General features: G+C 41.5%; 1 protein-coding gene across 3 annotated transcripts in view; it reads right to left on the bottom strand.

The window, feature by feature from the left end:
* lrp4 (low density lipoprotein receptor-related protein 4) overlaps positions 1–5,937 on the bottom strand; it is a 113,617-nt gene extending 107,680 nt beyond the window's left edge. For all 3 annotated transcript variants that reach the window (XM_027281172.1, XM_027281173.1, XM_027281174.1), the window contains exon 1: positions 5,530–5,937. In XM_027281172.1, coding sequence (XP_027136973.1) covers positions 5,530–5,590 — 61 coding nt within the window. In that variant the 5' untranslated portion in view covers positions 5,591–5,937. The remainder of the gene's footprint in view (positions 1–5,529) is intronic.
* Between the last annotated feature and the right edge of the window lie 17,839 nt (positions 5,938–23,776).

Genomic DNA, 23,776 nt, shown 5'->3' with positions numbered 1-23,776 from the left:
AAGTTACTACGGATCTGTACGAGTGTGTGTCCTTCAAAATGTCTTTGTGTCCCCCAACCCTTCCTCCTCCTCCTCCTCCTCCTCCTCCTCCCCTGGTTGTGCTCAGACAGCGAGTCTCCAGCCCTGCTTATCTTTCTGTCCTCTACAGCAGACCCCCGCTGAGACGGAGAACCAGAGTTTATAACAGACTCCAATAATCTGCAACCCCCGAGGAACTCGGATTCACGCTACATGGCCTCAAAAAAACGACAAATGTCTCTTTCCATACCAAACCTCTGCAGTGACGTGGCCTGAATTTCGTATCGCAAAACATTTTACAGTAACAGTAGAAAGTTGCTGGTGATGTCAGATGACATACTTCCACTATGTGGGAATATCTCTTGTGCTACCTGAGGTGTCAGATCCAGATTCTCTGACACTTTATTGTCAAAAAACGACAAGAATCTGTCGTTGGCACTCAACAGGAGAACCAACAGTTTTGTAACAAATGGTTTAATGAAAATGTGCTTGCTGCTGTGCTACCGGCTCCAGAATGGACCGCGTTTATATGGCAAATTGTCTCACATTCCCATCGCAGCTGATGGACAATTGCTCCACCGTTGGGAGTAATTTGGGGTTTAGTGTCTTGCTCCAGGAACCAATTAATCGCGACCTCTACAACCTGAGCCGCAGCTGTATGCCAACCTAATGCCCAGTGATCAACAGAAAAGGCTTGGAAAGCCTTCGTCGGTTTGCCCCCTGGCCAGATGTTGAAATGCGATTTAATTATTTAAATTTTCTTTTGGTCAGAGAGTCTGCCTTTTAAAATTCCTTCCAACATCAGGTCATTTAAATAAACAAACACAGATGGGTGGCGATCTCTCGTCATGCTTTGTAGCTTGTCCCACAGATTTTCTACCAGTGGGGTCACTTCTTTCGCTAACGCCGCCAACCGCCGGTCTCCGCGCCTCCGAGGGCTGTCGGTGGTCGACTTTGTTTGTTTGCTCACTCATGTGCTTTCAAAGCGGACATCTGTGACATATATTAGCGCTGCAAACATAATTGAAACAGGCCCCGGGGCCGTGGCATCATGTTCTGAAATCAGACACGACCCCAAAGACGAGAGCCTGCCTGCCTGCCTGCCCGGGGGTCTCTCGCGGAGGAGGCCGGGTCTCGTAGGGGGGGGGGGGCCCAGGTGATTTATAGGAAGGTGAAGGAACATGAGGAGTGGAGTGGTGGTGGTGGGGATAAGTGGAAGGGGAGGGGGTTTGAGGTCTGACATTTATCCATATGGGAATGTTGGAGTGGAGGGACAGAGGGGCGGAGGGGAGGGGGGTTCGAATCGAGTAATCACGGGTTACCTTCGCTGCTACCTTGGAGGTGCAATTTCATCCCCTTAGCAGAGACACACAAAGCGCAGTGGGGGTATCAGGTGGCCCAGTCTGCCTTCCCCTGGTGAAAGCAAAAGCCTGGCTGACACCAACCTAACCAGCTAGACCAGAGAAGGGCACACACACATATTCATTCAGGACACAAAACTCACATGCACTCATCCAACACAGCAGCTCAGGTCTCCGATCCATTAATGAAACTTTCACCCTTGTCGGCCCCCCCCCCCGCCCCCCTCCTGCCCGAACGGCTTCAGCCTCAGCAAGAAAGTCGACAGCGTGGAAGGTGAATGTGAATATATGCCAAAGCAATCAAACCCTGCCGGGAGCTCAGACGAACGGGTCCCGTTTCATAGACGTCAAGTCACGGCCACATCCTCCAAAAATAACCTTTTCCCCCTGTTGGAGGAAAGTATTGACGCCTGCAGAGTGAAATCTGGACCAAAAACAACTCATGGGCAAGCGATAAATCTGTCTGTAGGTTGAGTTATTCCACAATATCAACATTGCAACACCATTAATACCAACACAATTACTCGGAGGACACTTAATCAAATGTGGGGTTGGAGCTATTTTGCAAGGCAAAGTCATAAATTAACATACTAACGCTCGCTGGGTGCGCTAAGCCACGCCTGCAGGCTTGTGCGTTAGTCCGGGATGAGGAGGGCGATGTCTGGGGACTAATCAATCCGAGGAGCGGGACTCAGGCGCACAAAAGAAGAGCAGCAACTTGAACCACGGACACAAGGCCAAACTCCCCACCACCACCTCTACTTCCCCTTTTCATCCCACTTTCTTCTCTTCCTACCGTCCACCAGTGTCACATCTGTGGTTTTTAATTCTTTTAACTGCTTCTGTTCTTCTTCCAATCGCCACCAGTGCCAAGATGATTAGTTCATTATCCAATTTAAAAAATAAAAAAAAAAGTACACCAGCATCACCGACAATAATCATTAAACTACTGGCAAGGTGGAGATCAAACGGATTCAGACACCTCTTATCTTCAGTGCTTTTTATGGTTTGATATTGTACTACATCAACAATAACTCACCTCATCGTCCATCCACAAAATCCTCTAAATTGTGATTTGAATCACAAACTGTCACATCAAAGTAGAAGTACACAAGTGAAGACATCTTTTGATGTTTCCATATTCCAAAAAATGATGTTGGATACCATCCCTGCTTATCTCTTGTGATCCATTTATGGTCATTACTGGTCATGAAAACATGGTAACTAGATAAGAGTCACACTTGATGAAATGCCATTTTATCAAAAGATGCACTCGTTTTTTGACATTAGAAAAGGTGTCGTGACCTGTCTGTGACTTATTTATCAAGTAACAAAGCATCTCAGGAGGCGAGGTGATGCTGCTTCTCTCCGTTTTATATATTCTGAATGAAATACCCTCGGATGAACTTTTAGTTGGAGGAAAACAGGCAATTTAAAGCTGTAGTCTTGGTTTCTGGGAAACCTTTGCAATGGACCTTTTCTTAATGATGCAAATAATCACAAGTTGCAGCCCACTTCATTCCCTATTTTGCTGTCATCGTCCTCGTTCTTTTCTTCTTCTTTGTTCGCCTTGAAGCAGCTAAAACCAACTAACCCCGCTCGAGGAAGGAGTATCCCTCCTATATGTTGGACGCTTGCCCAGCTGTCAAATTCGTACAGCGGCACTGTCTCGGGTTTAGTCCTGCTAAGTCTTAGTGCTGCAGCACCAGGAGCATCATGCAAGTTGAAAATTACATCCTCCCTCGTTGGATTATGGATTTATCCGTCAGTGACGCTTTACTGTAAGTACAAATGCGATCTAATACGCAGCGATGCCTTCGGTCGAACATCACCAGAGGGTTAACCTGAGAGTGCGATCGATAGTTGATTAGTAAATGAGGAGGCCTCAGCGGTGCTTGTGGGAGTGGGTGAGGGGGTCGTGCTGTCCCAGACGACATCATTAAACTGTATAACAGACTCTCCAACACGCCATTAGTCCAACTCAGCCCATTACGGCAAGGCCACTAGACTTGGCTGAGAAGGCATTTTGACCTCACACACATGTTGGAGACACACACACACAAAGAGTAGGCAGAGTAATAAATCGTAGCCTCGGGTCATCCACTGTCAGCTGGGACCGGCGGCTGGTCTTTCTAATGCCATTCACTGTACACAGCTTAAAAATAATAGCCTTTATTCATCTTCTCATGCACCCATAATATATAACTTATAATACAAAAATAAAAGCAGCTGATATGTTGGGGTTAGATGGATATATCATCCTTCGCTTTAAACATTTCATTTAGTCAATTAATTCTTCAAAGATATATTTATCTAAGTCGGGGTTTTTCATGCGTCCTGGAGTTTCCCGACCACTGGATAGCTGTGGTATGAGATCCCGTCTTTAAGAGCCCACTAGCCCTTAAAATAATGTCATTAGTGAGAGTCTGCATGTCAGTGTCACATGAGGGTTTAAATGCTATTTCAGAGGCTTTTCCACCCCCGACAGAAATAAAACTCACAGAGGAAAAGGTTATATTTGGAATTCCTGGCAAAATGTAAAGATTTTTTCGATAGAAAATTGGAAAGAGACGTCTAAAATAAATGGCAGTGACCTTACAAAACCAACATATGTCGTGTGCCACGATGGAAAATGCCAACAGCAAGAGGCTCGCGCTCATGTACAACAGATGACAATGTGTTTAAGACATGATACTGGCCCCGGCAGACTTTAATTGCTTTGTGACAGAACAAGTCCATAATCAAAACGAGCGCAGCCGTCCCAGATAAAGAGGGGAGGCGGGGGTAAAAAAAAAAACGCTGATAACTACATCTGAAAGGATGAAAGAGCCGACTATAAATAGGATGTGGATCATCCGGAGGGGGGGGGCCTTTTGTTTTCAATTGGATATCGAATCTTATCGGGCTGACATTTATGGAGACAGTCTCCTGGTGACATTTAGGAGTTGACACAATTACAGCGATCTCCCCCTTTTGAGGTCCAACCAGCCAATTTGCAGATAAGATTTTAAGCCATCCTGTTTCAGTAACTCCTTTCATATCATGTTTGGAGGGCACCAGCACCCATGTGTATGACGACTGTGTGTGTGTGTTTGTGTGTGTGTGCATGGCGCTTAGCTCAGTGTGTTGTGTGTGTGTGTTTTAGAAATAGCTTCCGTAGGGTCCTTGCATTCCAGCGGCTGTTCTAACATGTTGTAAATACAAGGTGTTAGAGAAAACATAGGAAGGGGGTGGTGGAAATCACTCAGACCTATTACAAGTGCTGCCGGGGTCGTGATGACTGGGGAGGAGGTGGAGGTGGTGGTGGTGTGTGTGTGTGTGTGTGTGTGCAGGATGTAGGTTATCACAGATAAACAACCCGGCTCACCTGCAATCACAACCGAGAGCAGCATGCTTGATTTTTCTCTCTCTATCTTCCAAAGGGGACTTTAAGTCAGCTGATCATTTGCAGAACAGGGACCGAGAGTAAAAAAAAGTGCATTTTTAAGTAACTGTACTGAACTTTCTACCATGCAAGACTTACATTAAAATTAAAAAAATCATGTATGCTCTTTCATACATTTCATGTCTCGTTCTCAGCTTCTAAAAGCATCTCGGACTTCACTTTGAAACAGATTTAAAAGAGTGTGGGGCTTTTTTATTCCCAACATCAGCAAGGGACTGACTGCAATCTGACAGGACATCACACACACACACACACACACACACACACACACACACACACAATCTAACCTGCAAACACTGCCAAATACTACCATCCATATACATAATCCCAGTGAAATGCAATACAAAATGTAACACTTGTACACTTCTAACGGCATGTAGGAGGGTGCATGATTCAAGGAGTGAAAACACAGAACTGAAAGCGACATTTTCTCAAGTTAAATCAATAAATAAAAATAAAAAAAATGCACAAAGCATGTTGTCAAACAAGGTTTGCACAGACACACTTTTTAATTGCGTTAAACTCTCTTAATAATAACTTGAGTTTTAAATGTGACAGTCAGCAGATAAGGAAGGAGGGAGGGGGGATTTAATACAAAAACATAATAATGACTAAAAGAAAAAATAAAATACCTCCAACAAACACACGCTCACACGCGTGTTTCCCACCCCGCTCCGCAGCGCTTCTCATCGGACATTTTCTTACCTGCACTCCGGCTGAGCAGCAAAGTTACCAGGGAGCCCCACAGCACCGCGGCCAGCTGCATCTTGCAACACCCCGCTTTTCACGTCGCTTCTCCGGGCTTCTTCTCCTCCTCCTCCTCCTCTTCCACTCAGTTAAATATCAAACGGTCTTTTTCTTTTTTTTTAAGTTAACAAGTAGAAGACGCTCCGGCTTCTTTTCACTTCACGGCTTTAAACCTCATGACTTGTGTTAGCCCCCCTTTTTCTGTCTGTCTCCCCCGGACCTCCTCCGGACGCCGCCTCCGCCTCCTCCTCTTCTCCTTGTGCGTGATAACGCGACAAAACCGGGATTAAAAAGTTAACTCTGGCGGGGTGCAGCTCGGTTACGGTCTCCAACATGTTGTGCTCCGGTTCTCTACGCCGTGGCTACCAAAAGGAGCTGTGGACTGTACCAAGAGGAAGCTGCGGGGGGAGCTCGGTTAGACTGTACGCTGTATTTCCAACATAACCCCAGCTTAAATTAACCACTGTGGATAAAACACTATTGCAAGACATGGAATAAAATACAAACTAAACAATAGATGGCAAATTTGTTGCGTTTATATGTGGTGTTTTTTTTTCTTAAATCATCCGACTCCCCCATCCCGCAAGAAATAGACGCGTCCAGAAAAATCTCTGCTTTCGTTGTGTCATTCCTTAAATTACAGCGTTTTTTTGTTTTTGTTTTTTTAAAGAGTGGTCTGCAAATCAAAAAAAGGATAAATGAGTAAAATTGTTTGTGCCTCTCGTTATCACGTGGGGAAAAAAAACACCACCACCCTCTCTCCCTCACTTCTTATTCTGCCTTTCTTTCTAGTACAATGTGGAAGAAGAGGAGAAGATGAAGAAGAAGGGGGGAAAGCTTCTCTGTTGTCACTTAAGTCAATGGAGGCAAATGACAGAGCAGTGGTTTCCACAGTGGGGTGTAATGACCATGAGATGAGGTCATTACACAGTCATTATTCAGTACCACAGATTTACAAAAAAGTTAGGAGGGTTTGCATTATGGTTAGGCCTATATTAAAATGTAATTAAGTCCAAAAAGGTCACCATGCACATATGATTTTTTTCCCCACAGATGTTCCAGCAAGGACGATATAGTTACACCACTAAGTTTATACATTCGGTTCAGTCCAGAAAGTCACCATAAACTCCTTATTAACTCTGACACACACATTGTAAAATTATATAGGAATATGACAGTGATTTCGACGAGACATAAACAACTATTAAGCACAATTAAGTCACTTAAATTATGTTTTTTTTTTCTCATTTGGCTCGAGATTTTCTTCAAGCAATAAGTTCAAGTTGTATTTCTCATTCATTCAAGCAAATTGCACGTGTTTTAGTACGCGTGCAAGGACAGTTGTCTACAATTTTGCGCAATAACCACTCGCACATGTCTCTTCTTCGCAGCTTCTAAACATTCTTTCATCATTTGAGTCGCCACATGCAAAACGATGTGTACGGTTATTAAAATCTGTCATGTCATATCTATGGCATGGGATGTTTGTGTTATGTTATAAATCTCTGGGCAGACAGACAAGAGCAACAGGATGTCCTCCAAACTGCGAGGAGATACGGTTTGTTGTTTTTACTCAACTACTGCAGGTTCTTTTCACTGTTGCAGGGGTGAATCTTTCATGTGAAGTCACCGTGTATGACTTTACATAACAGATAAAAGGTGAATTTTCCGTTTACAGTAACAGGTAACACATTGCCACTCAAGCAAACTGAGCATTCAAATCTCTTCTCTGTGTACTACAGTATTGACTTTTCCCTGTAAATGTTTATCTGCCATTGAAGTCTGAATCCAAAGTGTGACATACAAAAGCATTCAGCCGGACAAAGCTGACATTCTTTCATAGCACAGTAAGCAGTCAGCAACAACAACAGAGCAGTACAAAAAAGGGATTTCTATATTAAAAAGATTTCCAGCGTTGACTGAAATGATGAAAAAAAAACACACTTTGACATTTTGACCGGACCGGCTCAAACAATGACAAAACTGCTTTTCATTTTTTTGTGGCATTTGCCAATTTGCAGACATAATAACCGGGATTTAAAGCATGAATGAAATGTTTTGCACGAGTTACTGCATTTTGCACACATGCAATAGAGTAGTGATGCTCCATGGAACAGTTTTGCGTCTACGTTTAGACTATTTAAAATGTTTTATTCTGAAAAAAAAAAAAACAGAGCCAGAGTAAATGAGAAAGCTCTGATAGGAATATTAATCTCAGAATTATTACATAGCACTACAAATAAGAAGAAATTAAGCACTGAACACCATAACTACTTATAAAAATGCATGCGAGTCTAGAAATACATTCAATAGGTCTCATAAAGTTTTCTAAACTTCAAGGCCTTTTTAGGGGTCACCAGTGTTTTTCCAATCAGTTACAGCTGCCAAGTCACATAAATCACAAACAAATGAGATAAGGACATTGATTACAACAGCAATACATCATAAATAATGAACAATCAACTCGAGTAAAACAGTGTAGAAATAGCACTTATCTGCCTTGAAAAAATGTATTTTGGACGTAAAGACGTGTTAAAGTTTAAAGACTCAAAATGCGCCGCTGCTGGTGAAAGAAAAACATATTTTCTCCCTCAGACATGATTCAGTTCATTCTGTAATAACAGTGCGAATGGAGACAATATGTCACACCAGAGATGACATTTTCATAACAGACGAACCGGCAATGCAGAGTCAACAGTTATTGTGAAATTTCTCAGACTTTTGTGTCTTCTTCAACCTGACATTCATTACGACTCTGCACTTGTTCCCGAGAGTCTGAGCGGAGAGCGCGTCGGCTGAGGCAGCAAGAAAAAGAGAACAGCTGTGATGGGTGGTGTTTGGGTGTATACGGAGACAATGAGCCGCTTTGGAGCGAAGTTTTAGTGGTGACAGGAACAGGGAATGAGGCTTCAGTGCCAATGCACTTTGTGAAAAAGCCACCAGACACTATTGGACACATTGACTGATGTCGTGTTTTAATGATTTGTTTGATTGATTCTGTGGTAATAATTGTCAACTAATGAAAGAATAATGAGTTTAGAATTATCTAATTAATATAGGATATAAAAAACTTATTATGGGACTCATAACGAACTGATATAATTACAATATTCTAATTTTAAGAATAACATCACATTTTTTTTGCCCATATTACCAGCCCCAGCCCCCTGCTCCTCCTGCAGTCTACATATTAATGTCTCTCCCGTGTCCCTGGAAAAGAGGCTGTGGACCACACTTTCTAATTACGTGGCGGCTTTAGTTAGGATGTGAGCTCCCTCATCTCTAAACAGGACATCATCATTCAGCACACGCCTCACCCTCCACTCTCCTGTGTAGCATCCATCAGAGTATTAGATTCCATCCCCAATAAAAATTGTGCGCACCATCACTTATTTTTGTGATTTTGATACAGGGCATTTTAATGGACAGTGCTTTGGACAAAGAACCGTTGTAGTCTGATGGAAAGTATTTTCCATGTTTTTATTCATTGTACCTTCAGATTACATCTCTTTATGTAAGACCCCATAAGAGGAATGATATGTGAAAGACACAAATACTATTAAAGGACCAAAGTGTGGTATTTAGTGGCACCTAGTGGTGCAGCTGCTGATTGCAACGATTGCAATGTCCTTCCCTCACCCTGAACGTATTTGGAGTCGGTGTTTAGTTCCTCTTTGTTGGGGTACTGCAAACAAACCTGTGTGGTCTGTAAGGCTCATTCTAAAGTAACAAAAACATAACGATTCCTATTTTCAGGCGATTATGCACAAATTAAAACACAGTTATGCATATTTATTTAAATTTTTGACATATTCTCTAAACAGAGCTCCTTAAATTCGAAACACCGGACCTTCAAGTACACCGCAATAACACATCGTAATCTTCTTTTAGGAACACTGTGAGCATATCATTGACAAGGGCATGATTTACTTGCCTTGAAGACTCAAAGTCTCTGTCAGAATACCTTATCACTACTTTAAATTCATTAAAGGAAGATTTAGGAAGACAGCACATCCTGATGGTAACGGCAAGTGCAGTTTAATAATACAGGTCCCAGCTTTAACTTTAAATGTCACAAAACTCTTGGGAGCTGCGAACACACCTTTAAGCAGTCACACTGTCAGAATCTATTTAGAGTGTGTGTTTGCAGCTTGTAAACGAAGTGCATTCTCTAACTGTCTAACAGCATGTGAAACTGTCTTTCACGCGGTATGAATCGAGGGCGGAAACTGTAACTTTCGGAAACAGACAATCGTGCCAGCGTCATGCAGCGACTGGGCAAATGTGCACAGAGGCTACCACTACTACTCAGTGCAGCACCAAGAGTGCAGGAGAGAGAGGTTGCTCTGTTGTATAATTTGACACCACAAAAACACACAAAAGAGTTCTCAGGGAGTGATTGAGGAGGTGATGTGACGCAGCCAGGAGGAGGCTATTAACACCGTGTATAAACACCAATGCATTTAGATGTGAAAGGATGACACAGAGACCATTAAGATGCACTACCAAGTAACCAAAACCTCCTATGAGAATATCAAATGTGACAGACTTAAATATACACCAGTCAAAGCCAATGGAGCCTCCCAACATGGAAGCTCCAGGAGAATGTGGAGAATGAAAATAAAGACAGGATGATTTTTACATATTTCCCCTCTGAGCGATACGCTGCCAGTTTGCGGTGACTGAGCAGTGAGCTGATCCAGGATCACGGACCTGGATGGGTTGAACTCTGGGCTGCCGGCCTGGCTGCAGCGAACGGAGAGCAGCTGTGGCCCCTTTCAGCTCCCATCTTGTCTCTGGGTGAAGAGATGGAGACATTTAATTATAACCTGTGATTAATGTGTCCACAGCGGGGCCAGGAGCCTGTCTGCACAGCACCGAGGGCTTTAGTTTAGGTCTCAGACTCGTCTCACACACACACACATACACAAACGCACACACACACACACACACTGAGAATGACTTTGCATGCTCTAGTTGAATCCTACTGAAGAACCTTATCACTTAAAGTGCCAGAAAGTCGCACCACAGTTCCTCTGACTTTTATATTCTCTGTCTCTTTCTAAGACACCACTGGTATCTGACACCTTTTGGCCAGTGCAACATATGGCTGTCAGAAACTGTGTTTGTGTGTGTGTGTGTGTGTGTGTGTGTGTGTGTGTGTTCATAGGTGCTGGGAGAACAGCTGTGAGCTTATCACTTTAGCTTCCGCTGATAAATAGAGAAATGTGCAGGGAGATGAGGAGGCCGACACAGATAGAAGATCAGACAGGTGTTGGAGGTTTATTTTTATCTTTTATGCGTGTATGTTTGTGTGTGTGTAAAAGATAGATATGACCTTCCCTCTCTCTGCCACTTGCTTATATGAACATTCTTCTCTCAGATTAACACAGGATCTGGTGAATTTCATGCACAGCTTTCTTTCCCACACATGCTTGCTCACACATACGTTCAAGCTGATGGACATTTATAGCGCCGTAGTAACTTGAAACAGGAGTCAGATGTTTGTCGTGAAAAAGACACTCAGTTATGCCAAAATAACTCTACCACTTTTATGGGACCATACCAGTGGTTTTGCATGATTTAGAGCCAATTAAATATATTTTACTTTACATTATTGCCAGCCAAAGTTTTCAGAGTGACGTCACTCATTCCAGGCAACCATTTCCTTTAGTTTCTTTTGCATCATGGAAAATCAACTTGCAGACACTTGAACCGCGTTTGGGATAGGCTGTCTGCCACTGTGAACAATTTGGTGCCTTTACTTGTTGCAAAAGTTTCATTGTCATTGCCCAATTCTCAGGAGGATTCTCATTGTTGGTGCATTCAAGGGCACTGCCATCTGACTCACTTGTAAAAAAAAAAAAGTTTGGCATTCTTGAGCTGTGTTCATGGGAGACTGAACCTAGAAGCTAAAAAATGAGGAAAAATTGACATGATTAGAAAAAGAGAATGCCAGATTGGCATTGACACTTGTGATGTGAGATACTCATTAAATACCCCAACGAAGAGAGAATTTTAGGCCCAACTACGTTAACGCAACCGCCTTAATGTAACAATAAATGTGACAATAAATAGATAAATAAATAAGTAGATCACACAAGCCAAGCAGATTGTAGCTGATTAAATAAATAAATAATCTATCATATCGAACACATTACACATCACACAAGACTCTGTACATTTTTTTGTTATTAATATTGTATTAAATGGAGTAAGCAATTCAATGTAATAATTTATGGCGGTCTTAAGAAATTGGTTGGATTGTTATGAGCTGATTCTAAATCCACTATTAAATCAGATTTCATATTAAAATGTCCAACTTTAGTGACCCCCAGTGTAAGCGTTCAAAAAGACAATGTGCCAGACGGCATTTACAGAGAATTAGAACAGAGATATTCATTTATATTATATTATATCAATAACTAAACCTCCAATTAGTAATGAATCATTTAATTAATAATATTTTTTTCTAATTTCTAATTAATATTTGTGTAATGTGAAGTGAGTCACTCACAGTGATTAACTCATAGGCAATTATCACCAACTCTGCAGCTCTGAGGACGTGTTAGGCTTCTGCAGCTCGGCGTGTTTGGTTTGACGGCACATTTACTTCATGATTCAGTATCAGCACTCGCAACCTCGTTTCCAGTCGCAGCTGGTAGCTACTTTCAGCAAACAAGCTCTGATTCACTCCCAGTTTGTTACCCGTTCAGGACTAAATTAGCTAGGGAAGAAAGTACAACATAAAGAAATAAGACACAAAAAGGAGCTAAACTCTGCAGAATCCATCTTGCCAGGCTTAGAGCTATGAACCCATGTCGGAAAACAGTGGTTAAAGACCAATTAGCGTCCTTTCAGGAACTAGGGGCTGCTACGACATGAGCTACAGCCATGGTTTAATGCCAGGTGTGAGAAGTGACTGTGGCGGCAAAGAGGTTAGTGTAGATGCTCCTCGGTTATATCACAACAAAAGAGTATTTGTTCATTGAAAGAAGGGCAAAGAACAACACTGTGGATGGTAAAGATGTTTTTGCTCTTCTGAAGACTGGCTTCGGTAAGAGCTTGATCTGATCGATAAAAATTTGCCTGTGACAGACTGATGATTCATCCAGTAATCTGTATTTATTTGAAAGTACCTGCTCTTTATCAAGCAGTTTCCAACGACGACTTCACATATGGTTGGTGGAGACAAAAAAAAAGTGGAAGGAGAGGGAATGCTGAACTGGTATTCATCAAACAGAAGGACAACTCCAAATATATGTGAATGTTGCTCAGTGCCTGGTTTCTCCGTCTCCTGGCTAATCCAAGCAAAGATGCTGATCGTTGGCGGATGTGAGGTGGACCAAATGAAAAACTGTTTACAGTCGTCCCTCACTATAACGCGGTTCACCTTTTTTTTAGTGTAATTTTGCATGCGTACTGTACAGTATGAATGCACATTGTGTTCGGCGCCCTGATTGGCTAAGGGAGTACTGTACAAAATGCGTTCGGATTTACATAAATGTTCAATCGCTAGCACTGACTGTGACTCTAAAGTTCTGTATGTTTGCAGTCCGAGGAACTGTGAAATACGCGTGAGTTACTGGTAATAATTTCATATGTGTCAAACCTCGTAGATTGATCATTAAAATTGAATTTATTTAAAATGTTTAGGCTTGAAAACAGGTTTTGATCTTTGGTTTCATTTACTAATACAGTATTGTACTTATATTTGTTAAATCTGCGAAAGTTTGAACTTTGAGAGTTTAAATAAGAGAGAAATGTGAGAAAATGTTAATGCCTGTCTGAGAAAAGTGTATAAAAGTGTGTGGTTAGGGGTTTTACGGCCTTAAAACATGTAGAATAATTGTAAAAAATAAAGCTGATTACTTCATTTATTGCGGGTTATTTTTAGAACGTATCCCCCGCGATAAACGAGGGGCCACTGTATTTCATTATAAAATGGCCGCTTATAGAGATTGACTCATTTCGGCGGTCTGCCTCAAGTGGTTGCTGGAGGAATTACAGTTTTTGGCTTCATTTCTCATTTCTCTCTTGGTGACTTGGTTTTTTTTTTGGAGCTCTCCTGCCCCAACTAGCAAATATATGGATGCAGGTAAAGTTTTAAGCTAATTGGCTAAATTAAACACATCAAACCACTAGAATGCTTATTTGAATATTATAATCACTGCAGATTTTTTCTACTTCCTGTCTCCCTCTCTCATTTCTCTCTCTGTTTCTCCTGCCCATGATGTAACCAAAGACACCCTTATTAAATTTAGCAGGGGAACCCGACCATACCACAGTCCACATGGCCAGGACTGGCACACACACACACACACACACACACACACACACACACACACACACACACACAGTGCGTCCTGCTGTGGTGTGGTTTGGAGCCCAGCAGTTCTGTTCTGTGGCCCGTCTAACTACAGGGCTTTTCTGTGTGAGGTTTATTTTCGTGGATGCTCCGCTCTCTCCATGTTCTCCTCGTACAATGGACTCGTTTACATGTGGCCAAAATCAAACACACACGCTGACATGGACGCAGCCTTTCGCCTCGCTTCGTCGTTGGCCTTTTTTCGAAGCGCAGAGACTCGGCTTTTGACCGCAGGCTTGTCCTTGGTCTCGATGAGAAGGGCCTTTATTCTCACAAGCTGCTGTTATTATAGATCCAATCATAACTCGTCAAACCTACAGTATTTTGAACGGAACAGCTGTCCTGGTCAACAAAGATGTCCTAAATAAGAACTCATTTATGTAATGCTTTCAGGGTTTTTTGACTCACTGCATCTCTTTGTTTCCGAATTGGGAAGATGCCAATGGAACACATGTCGAAGTTCAGCAAAGTTTGACTCTTATGATAAAAACTATGTGCAAATGTATCCCTTGTGCAAGCAAAACCACTAATTGTGGTGATTAAATGAGATGATTTATAATCTGAAATCAGGGAGGAGATCAGGTGCATGTCAGATTGTCTATATACTATGTCTCCTAACTCAGTCAATGTTGGTTTCTTTAAACCATTAAGCTGATCTTTCATCTATCATACTGAACAAGAAAAGAATGGCAATGAAAGATCTGCTCTGAAGTCTGATATTTCCAACACTTACTGTGGGCAGACACATGCACACAAGCATGTTAAACCTGGATCACTGACAATAAATCTCTCTGACAAAGCATCACTTTCACCTGTTAAAACATTCTGCCTCGCTCACTTGGGCTTTGGTTGGTTTTAAATCGAGTTTCCCCAAACACAACAACATTAAATACATTTTACAGGAATCAGATTTCTATTGACATCTTTCAACGTGAGCGATCTGCCGTTAACATCAGCAGTAGCCGCAAAGAGAGATTAAGTCATGAAGGTACATAATCAGCACCTACACAAGCAAACACACACACTTGTTCTTGCAGGTGTACATAATTTGAATGAATGTGTGCGTTCACAAGCAGGTAAACACACGCACATTCCTCCCCGGCACAAAGTACACACTGTAAAAACCCACCTATACAGGCTCGCGCACCTGGCCTGTTGGCATCAGGTCTTAAAACCTCATTAGAAAAGCCATCAGATCTTCAATGACTCACAGTGCCAGAGGCGCCGCTGATTCTAAAGAGGCCCTGGCTCAGAGACTCCGTACCCAGAGGGGGCACACTGAGGCCTGGGTTGAGGAGAGGTGAAGCTGGGGCAACTCTGGAGGTTTTGGGATGGGGCAGGGCCAGGCTTTCCTGTTAAAGCCAATGAAATGGAAACAGAGGTGAAGAGCTTTGATATGGCTTTGTGGGCACAATTATCTCTGAGGCTGAGATTAAGATTTTAGAGTAGGATAAATTACTAATCATCTTATGCCTTCATAAAGTGTCATACGCATACATGGATCTCCTGAACACACAACTCAAAATCTGAAATAATCCTCCTTAGTGGTTCCTGTGGGGGAAACTGAATACCAATCAGAAATTAAGTTAAAACGCCCTAAAGGGGGGTTTATAACTTGTATGATATGTGATCTCAATACAAGTGTTTGAGGTACACAGTAAGTCAAAACTGTAAACTTGGTTAAAAAGTAAAAGTTTTATGAAAGATTCCACAGCTATATATGAATATGTAAATATAAAGCTGGCCCTAAACTACATAAAACATGTGAAAATAATAAAATACAGTTGAGGTTTAATAAACGAAATGAAACAGCAGCAGCAGCAGCAGCAGAGCTCAATGAAAAGCATGTGTGAATATATGTAGCATTAAACATGAACATTATGTATGAACATGAGTATTATTACATCAGTATCATACGTGCAACAGTGCCAGAAAAGAATAAAAATGAGAATATGGAAACTTACAAGATGCTAAAATTAGCTGATTCCTTTAGTGCACTGGTTCTGTGGTAAAAGTACCACTGGTGGTACGCAAGCTCCCTTGAGTGGTATGAGTATGGAGGAATCTCTGAAATATTTTTTTAAATTAATTAAGTTAGAAACATTTAAAACCATCAACACTACAACAATTTGAATGAAAATACTTAAAGATACTGTATTATTTTGTGTCAATATCATCCTGCTCCATCAGTCCACATAGCGCTAATACATCCATAATCAGTTTCTAGCTAAAATGTGAGTGTGGGTGTTCAAAAACACTAAAATCATGACTCCAAATGTGTAATATAAGGAAGATATGTTCTACGTAGGTAGCTCTGGTTCGAGGGAATAAACTTTCCTCCTGCATGAAGCGTCTGTAGCTGAACACGGTGGGCCTATATTTTTTATTGTCTGTTTTACTGGTGGTACTTGGAAAGCAAGATATATTCTGAGGTATACATGGTGTAAAAAAGTTTGAGAAACTCTGCTTTAAAGAAATGGAAAATCTTTGGGGGCTGAATGTGTCATAAATAAATGATTGAGTAAGTTAAAGAGCTGAGAAAATGAAAAAAACCTAAAAAGTATTAGTAAAGTCGCACAAGTAATTCGTAATTTGCTCCGTTTATACTGTCCGTTCTATTCAGACTATTGAGACATTTGTGACTTCTGTGTGTCTCTTTGAAAAGATTTAACAATGGCAGAAAATGCGATGACTGAAGGGATTTTCCTCTGACTGAAACAACTTTTATTTTGCATTATCTTTGTTCAGATCACAAAGAGTCGTCTCTACTACAACAGTGTTTTTCATAACCGCTTGTGGTTTGGGGCAATAAGATAATAAGGCATTGTGTTTGCCAGTGGATCGGGTATTTGGTTAATGTAGAGCAGCTTGTTTGTTCGCTGCTGGCTGGATGGCCTGTGGAGGGCTGTAGTACAAATCCAACTCTGGCTGAATGCGTCACAGCCCAGACCACAAGGAATGGGACCAAATATTGACATCTAGCTCAGAGAACCAGAGCTGCTATAAAGCTCACATGTTTACTATATAGGACTGCTGGTGATTTAGTGTTCCTGCATGAACTGGGCTTGCCCCGCATACCCAGCAGCCTCAGCTACATTTCAGCCTGGATCACACTCCATTCCCTCAGCACTGCAGGGGTTACATCAAATCTGCACTTCACAACAAGAGCGCTGACTAAACAGAGCCAACGGTGTTACAGTTTGTGTATTTTCATGGAAAAACCCTGTTCACACTCTACATACTGTATATTTGTCTTCCGTCTGTGATGTTTGACACATTCCAGGAGTTGTTTCTTGGTGTTGTAACTTAACCTGCCTTAGCCGTACCTTAGCAGTTAGCTATTTCCTACATTTCCGAGAACAAAATCCAAAAAAGGTTTTTAAGAGTCGACTCAGCTGAATGTTGTGGAGTCGACCAGGATATCAAAAGTGAAAAATCATGTCGCCAAAACAATAGAAGTTCACAGAAATAAAGTGTTTTATTGTTATTGTATTGTTGTTTTTAGAGGTTTGAAAGGGATTCTAAAGATACTGCATGTGAAATATGTCCTGATGATTTATCTGCTTTTATCTCTGTAGGACTGAGGTGTACACTTAACATGTAAGCACACTGAGGTTTCGTGATACACCTCCTGCCAACGTTTCCAAAGATCCACAGGGAGGAAGGAGACTGCTACACGGATATAAACACTGCAGGTTTTAAAATGTTTTAAATAAAAGACTTTGTAAATGTTTTTCAAGGAAGGAAATGGACTCAGCATGTTTGTTAGGCCTCAAGGATACACATTGTTTTTGTGAGTAACACTCCATATAAACATGTCATTTGTCTGTTTACGAGGAAAATCCACAAAGCACCTTTAAATCTCTTTCGGGTGGCATTACTGTCATCATCTGGTATGAAGTGGGCTGTTTAGACAACTATGGCTCTCAACTACCTACATAAACCTATGTTCTGTCCCCACTAACTCTGTGATAACTTTGTACATTCTGTGGCCAAAACACTGTTTTTTCCATTCATTTGAATGGGGGGTAGTCCGTTTTGCCTGCAGCAGTGCAGGCTGCATAGGTGTCTTACCTGCGGTGGAGAAGTTTAGCCGGATCAAGTTTTTGGGCATCAAACAGCGGCCGCCAATCCACTGGTTGCCTAGTGGTAGTCTCTGATTCTGCACCTACATACTTGAACAGCCTCATACAGGCATGTGTTACTTCACGCCCGTTGCAGTCCTCCAAACCTGGCTCTGCAGGGCAGTCCAAATTGTTCTCGTCTGTTGTTCCCCATTGGTGGAGCGCCCTACTATTTCCTACCAGATCAGGAGCATCCCCCCCTCTACCTTCAAAAACCTCCTGAAGACAGAGCTCTTCACAGAGTACCTCATTTCCAACACTACCAACAACTGGACATGCTAAATCTACACACCTTCTCGAACTGTTACTTGATTCCATGTGAGTAGTACTGCAATTAAAATGCTAAAACCCTCTCTTGTCCACCCAACAAAAATTGTTTTTGGTCCCATCTTTATTTTTTAAATCCCAGGCAGCATAGGCAGGTCATGTCCAGGCCTTCCTGGTGGTAAAAAACTTGCTATCTGCAGCCCTACATTAAATCGGATTAGCTCAGTACCTAATAAATGTCTTTTTTTCAAGATTAAACTGCACATTTTATAGTGGCCTTTTGTTGTGACCGGTCTAAGGCACACCTGTATCACGCTGTTGAATCTGCATCTTGATATGCCACACCTGTCAGGTGGATGGATTATCTTGGCAAAGGAGACTTGCTCACTCCCAAATCTGCGAACAAAACGTAAACCTTTTGTGTGCATAGAAGAAGTCTGAGATCTTTTATTTCAGCTAGTTGCATTCATTGCATTCATATTTGTGTAGAGTGCAGTCTAAAAAAACCTTCAAACTCATGGATCTATTCCTCAAACTGTTGAAACAGTGGTTTCAATGAAATCAACAATGTTTTAGTACAGTAGTACAGCGATGTGCTGACTCTCTTGAACTGTTTCCAAAAGCTATATTTTCTGGGGTGGAAAAGCATCCACTTAGTTTGAGGAAACCCAAAACAGAAAAATGTTTTCAAATGTATCCACAGTGTTGTGGACATGGCCTGTGTTTCTGTTGGTAAAAGTGGAGTCAAGGTCACTGAGCCTTCAGATTCTTTAAAAATCAATGCCTTATGTGTTGAGATGTACTACTGTGTGTGTGTGTGCGTGTGTGTTCTTCAAATCACACACTGATTGATGTGCACTTGATTTCAACTCTTGTTCCCTTCTGTTTGAAATTCTCTGCCATCGTTGATAACAAAGCTCTCACAGAATCACCCCTTTCACATTTCGACAAAATGATAGGTCAGGACGCTTAACAGGGTGTAATTACGTGACAATTTCCCTCATCCACATGTTCCATCACAAACACAAAGCTGACCGTCTGCTTTAAAATGTCCAGGAGTTCACTATAAATAGGCATCTTTTCTATCGGCCCATCCACCGCTGCCTTCCCTTTGTGCTTCTCCGAATGGAACTTGTAATTGTGTGCCGCCTCTTTTGGAGGCAACGGCGTTTTCCCTTCAACAGCTGGAGAATGACAGTGCCGCACAAAAATCCCACACACATAATCAAAAACACACATACACCAGTATGTATGCATATATGTGTGCAGGCATGCATGTGTACACAGAGAATCCTAATTTTCTGCTTACAAAAGCTCTGGATCCTCTGAGGGCTTATAGAGGCTTGTTGGCTTTTTGTCTGGCTTCTTCAGAATGTCTTCTACCCGCTTGGATTTCTTTTTTTTTTTTTTAACCTTCAAAATAACAGATTGCGGTGCATGCAGGCTTCCATGCGAGCTTCTTTTCTTTAGGCGATATGGGCAGAAGGTGGGGCTTGCAGCTGTGTCAATAGGCTACCGAGCAATCCTAAAGCAAAACCTCAGAACCCTGCAAACTGCCTTTTATGTCGGCCTCCTGGCTAAAAGACAGGCCTGTTTACACTTTGCTCTTTGTAAAAAAAAAAGAAAAAAAGTCTTACACCTGTGTTTGGGGGAGGGGAAGGGTTGTACAGCTTGGTGTGAAGGCGTGCCTGCGTACCTGTTGAGTGATGAGCAGCACCTGTTGCGTAAATGGAACCTGGTGAACTTGGACAGGTCTTATCTCTGGCGCAATTAGTAAACTGCTGGAACAAAGATGGAGAAACTTAAGTGGTACCTTCCTTTTGATGTGAAGTGTTGAGTGAAGTTTAATTTTGCAATGCATTGTGTTTAAAAAGAAAAACATCAAAGTTCACATTTGACCCCGCAGATAGTTTCCCAAGAGTCATGGGACAACTTGCTGACCTCAGCATCCCACATATGTCCAGTGTGAGCTGTGATTGGCAACATGGGATCATTTCCTCTCTCCACTCATTTTTACATATTCCACACAAACACAAACTTGCTGCCCATATATGAGCACATGAGACCACGATAGGAATGATGTTCATCTGCAGTTTTTGAGCAGCAGTCATTTGTGAAATGTCCTGCTGCCATGGACTGTGCTGCTTGGATATCGCCTGCGACCTTTGTTGTAAGTCATATCGTTCCTATTTTCCCATTGTTTCCCTTTTTGCTCTGCAAACAATCCAGTAATGACAATACGGCAAAGAAAAAAGCTGCAACAAAATTGGGAACAGTTTTCACTTTCAACCAAGGAATCCATTGACGTGGGAAGCATCATCAAATAATAAAAACCATCAGTTAAACTTGTTGACTTTCTCTTTTTTTTTTTTATACGTGTTGTACACTGTTTTTATTTATTTATTTATAGTATATCTATAATACAACCTTATTTCCAGCCCTGATTAAGGCAGGGCAGGTTGGACCTATCACACATGAGCACCTTGACGTCTTATAGGGAGTTTAGAGTCTCCCACTGAGTTAAAACGACCAAAGACGGCAGGGCACATGTTCAGACGGACCCAGAGAGGTCAACTCAGCCAGAATACATAAGGTAACCGCAATTACTGCCATGTACAGTGACACATGTAGTCAATTAGTACAACAGGATGTTTGATTTGGTTATGAATCTAAGTAACTGGAGCTTGCTCTACTTTTTTTTTTAGGTTTAGAGTACAGTACTCTCCCAGCCTTGATTCAGAGTGATAGGTGTCTCATAGGAGTAGGTACATCGCTGATTAAATGAGCTTTGGTAGATCTGTTTTGGCTGTGGCCGCTTTGATATACAGTATGTTGGCATTCATTTTCAGTCTGCTTGTGAAACACTGTTAAATTTTATATATAGGGGAGCGCTATGCCACACAGAATTTTGTATGATATCATTAAATAGACTAAGTTTCTCTCAGCAGTCGCAACTCTGACAAATCGTTCCTGTGAAAACTGCCAACATTTCGTTCTATGTATTATCCTGAATCAATGCTTCTGGAGAGAGGTGCTGTTGTCGAGTTTTTTTTTAAATTTTAAACTGAATTGTTCAGTGCTTTGAGCAGGAAATTCATTTACTTCAGTTGGACTGGGATAGAGTCAGAAATATTGGAGACACATAGCTGAAAACTTGGGCAAAAACTCATGGATAAACATAATTAACAGCATGGCCATTTTGACTGACATGTAGGTGCCCTTTCAGGTGGCTTATTTAAGCACCCAAGCTTCATTCAGCCTGCCTCAGCTCCACCCACACTCCATGTCTTTGCCACTTTTTACATTAGCTCTTATGCAGTTTCCATTTTATATTGCTACATTTTTAACAGAGATTAACAAAGGGATTTTTCTGTTTTGCATATTTTCTTAGGTTTTTTTGTGGTTTGGTGTGCGTCTGCACCAATAACGTCAAATTATCTCTGAAATAGCACCAAAAGACAAACACCTGACTATTTAAAGGCCAGGCGTTTATTCAAAGTATGTTTTAGAAATAGTACATAGCAAGTGTGCAGTACAGTTTAATCGTTAACCACAAAGTGATTCGATTTATAAAATGGCAAAGAAGTAAACAACACTAACTGTATATTATCAGACACATAAAGCTGATCCTCAATCAACGCTAGATTAGATCATAACAGTGTGTCTTCTGCCCCTTAGTCCAAACACATGCAGGTCAGACTCTGAAACTGGAATTTGCTAGTAGGTGTGACTACTACTGACTAGACTGGCAACCTGTCCTGGGTGTATGTTGCCTTTTTACCCAGTGCATGATGGGAAAAGCTCCTGTTACCAGTGACCTCCAGCAGCTAAGTGGACATAGAAAAGGGATAATATGACACTGAAATGACACTTTGGTTCAACCAAATGTTTGTACACATGTATAAATCCAAAATTGCATTTGCAAGTTAACAGTTTGTTTATCTAAATTACAGAGGTAAACTATTAAAGATGTAATAATTGTATTTTGTCGATGCTATGTTGATAAAAAAAATCATTAAAATTGCCCTCTCATGTCCTTTTTTCTTGTATTTTATGAGAAAGGTAGCAGAAGCCGCACTATTATTTATGCTTAGTTTGGCTCTAACAGAGCATACCAAGAATACACAATATTGAAATTCAGACATATCTACAGTTAAGCCCTGAAGACATAATAACCTGAAGTTACGCTGACACCACTTGTTAAACACCAAGAGAAACAACTTAATAGCAAAAGCAAATAAGTGTCCTGGCACCCACCCCAACCATTGTGTTGGCACAGTTCAAATCCAGCTGGCCCGACGCTGGCCACAGAATTCATTTCATGCTTCATCTCTTGGCCTAAAGAGGAGAGACAGACAAGGCTGCAGTGATAATTGTGCTTCTGAATCCAGCGTGAACAAAACATTTTTTTTTTTTTACAAGGAGGTGGCCAAAGAGGGGAAACAAGACAAGAGAGCATGCTGACACATCCATATCATACACACTCAAGATCTTTTAATCAACAGTGACTCTCTCTACGTGAAATGTAATGAAAGTGTTCTCCTCATTACTTTAATTTAATTAACTTGGCAGACACATTTACCCAAAGCAACAAACAAACACACACACATTGGGGTCACTGTCTTGCGCAAGGACATGAAATGGGAATACATGGGCAACAACCCACTCCATCACCTGAGCTACAGCAGTGCGGGCACTCTAACCAAATGTTACCTCATGCACACTGCGTTGATAATGAGGATTAATCACCCTGTGGATTCGTAGTTGCTGTGATGCGGCAGCCAATGGGCAAACAAACACACACAAGCAAACAAAAGAAATCCATAGAGGTGTCTGGCAAAGCAGAATTTTTATTTTTTTTTGGATTAACTAATTCTTATAAACTAACCTGATGTAATGAGTTTTTGTAAATAATGGAGCCTTTGTTGCCTTGGTGGAGGTGAACCAATAAGAAACCGATCCCTGATGAAGGACAGTGTGCTGAGCAGCTGATTTTGGCATATTGACCAAAGACACAACTGCAGGAAATGTAACACTCTAACCTCTCAATTACACCATGCAAGGTGGAAGTTTTTGGCATATTTTGGTCCATTCTCCATGCGGCTTCTTTGATTCGAGTGTTATGCCCACCAGACTGTTAACTTTCTCAGATTTGGTAAGTTTTTCTTGGTTTATGTGCTTCTAACATCGGTAAGTACTGTAGTCTACATATTTAAATAGTTTCCCTTGTGTCTGTTTTTACATGCACATGGAATTTTATTTTGAAAACTAAACAGATCCTCTGTGCCATATCTGTGTCTGGTTTCCGGCCTGCTCGATCTACTCTGTGCTGCTCGATGCGACTCCTGTCAAAAATAGAACAGCTGAGTAGTCTCCACCAATGACACAGTGGTGAGATCACAATCGCTGTCTATAATGGCAGAGTTGTGCCATGGTGAAAATGTAG

The sequence above is a fragment of the Larimichthys crocea genome, chromosome VIII, assembly GCF_000972845.2.
Source record: "Larimichthys crocea isolate SSNF chromosome VIII, L_crocea_2.0, whole genome shotgun sequence".
Classification (NCBI taxonomy): Eukaryota; Metazoa; Chordata; class Actinopteri; family Sciaenidae; genus Larimichthys; species Larimichthys crocea.
The sequence above is the reverse complement of the archived record's forward strand: the minus strand, read 5'-3'. Positions and strand labels throughout refer to the sequence as shown.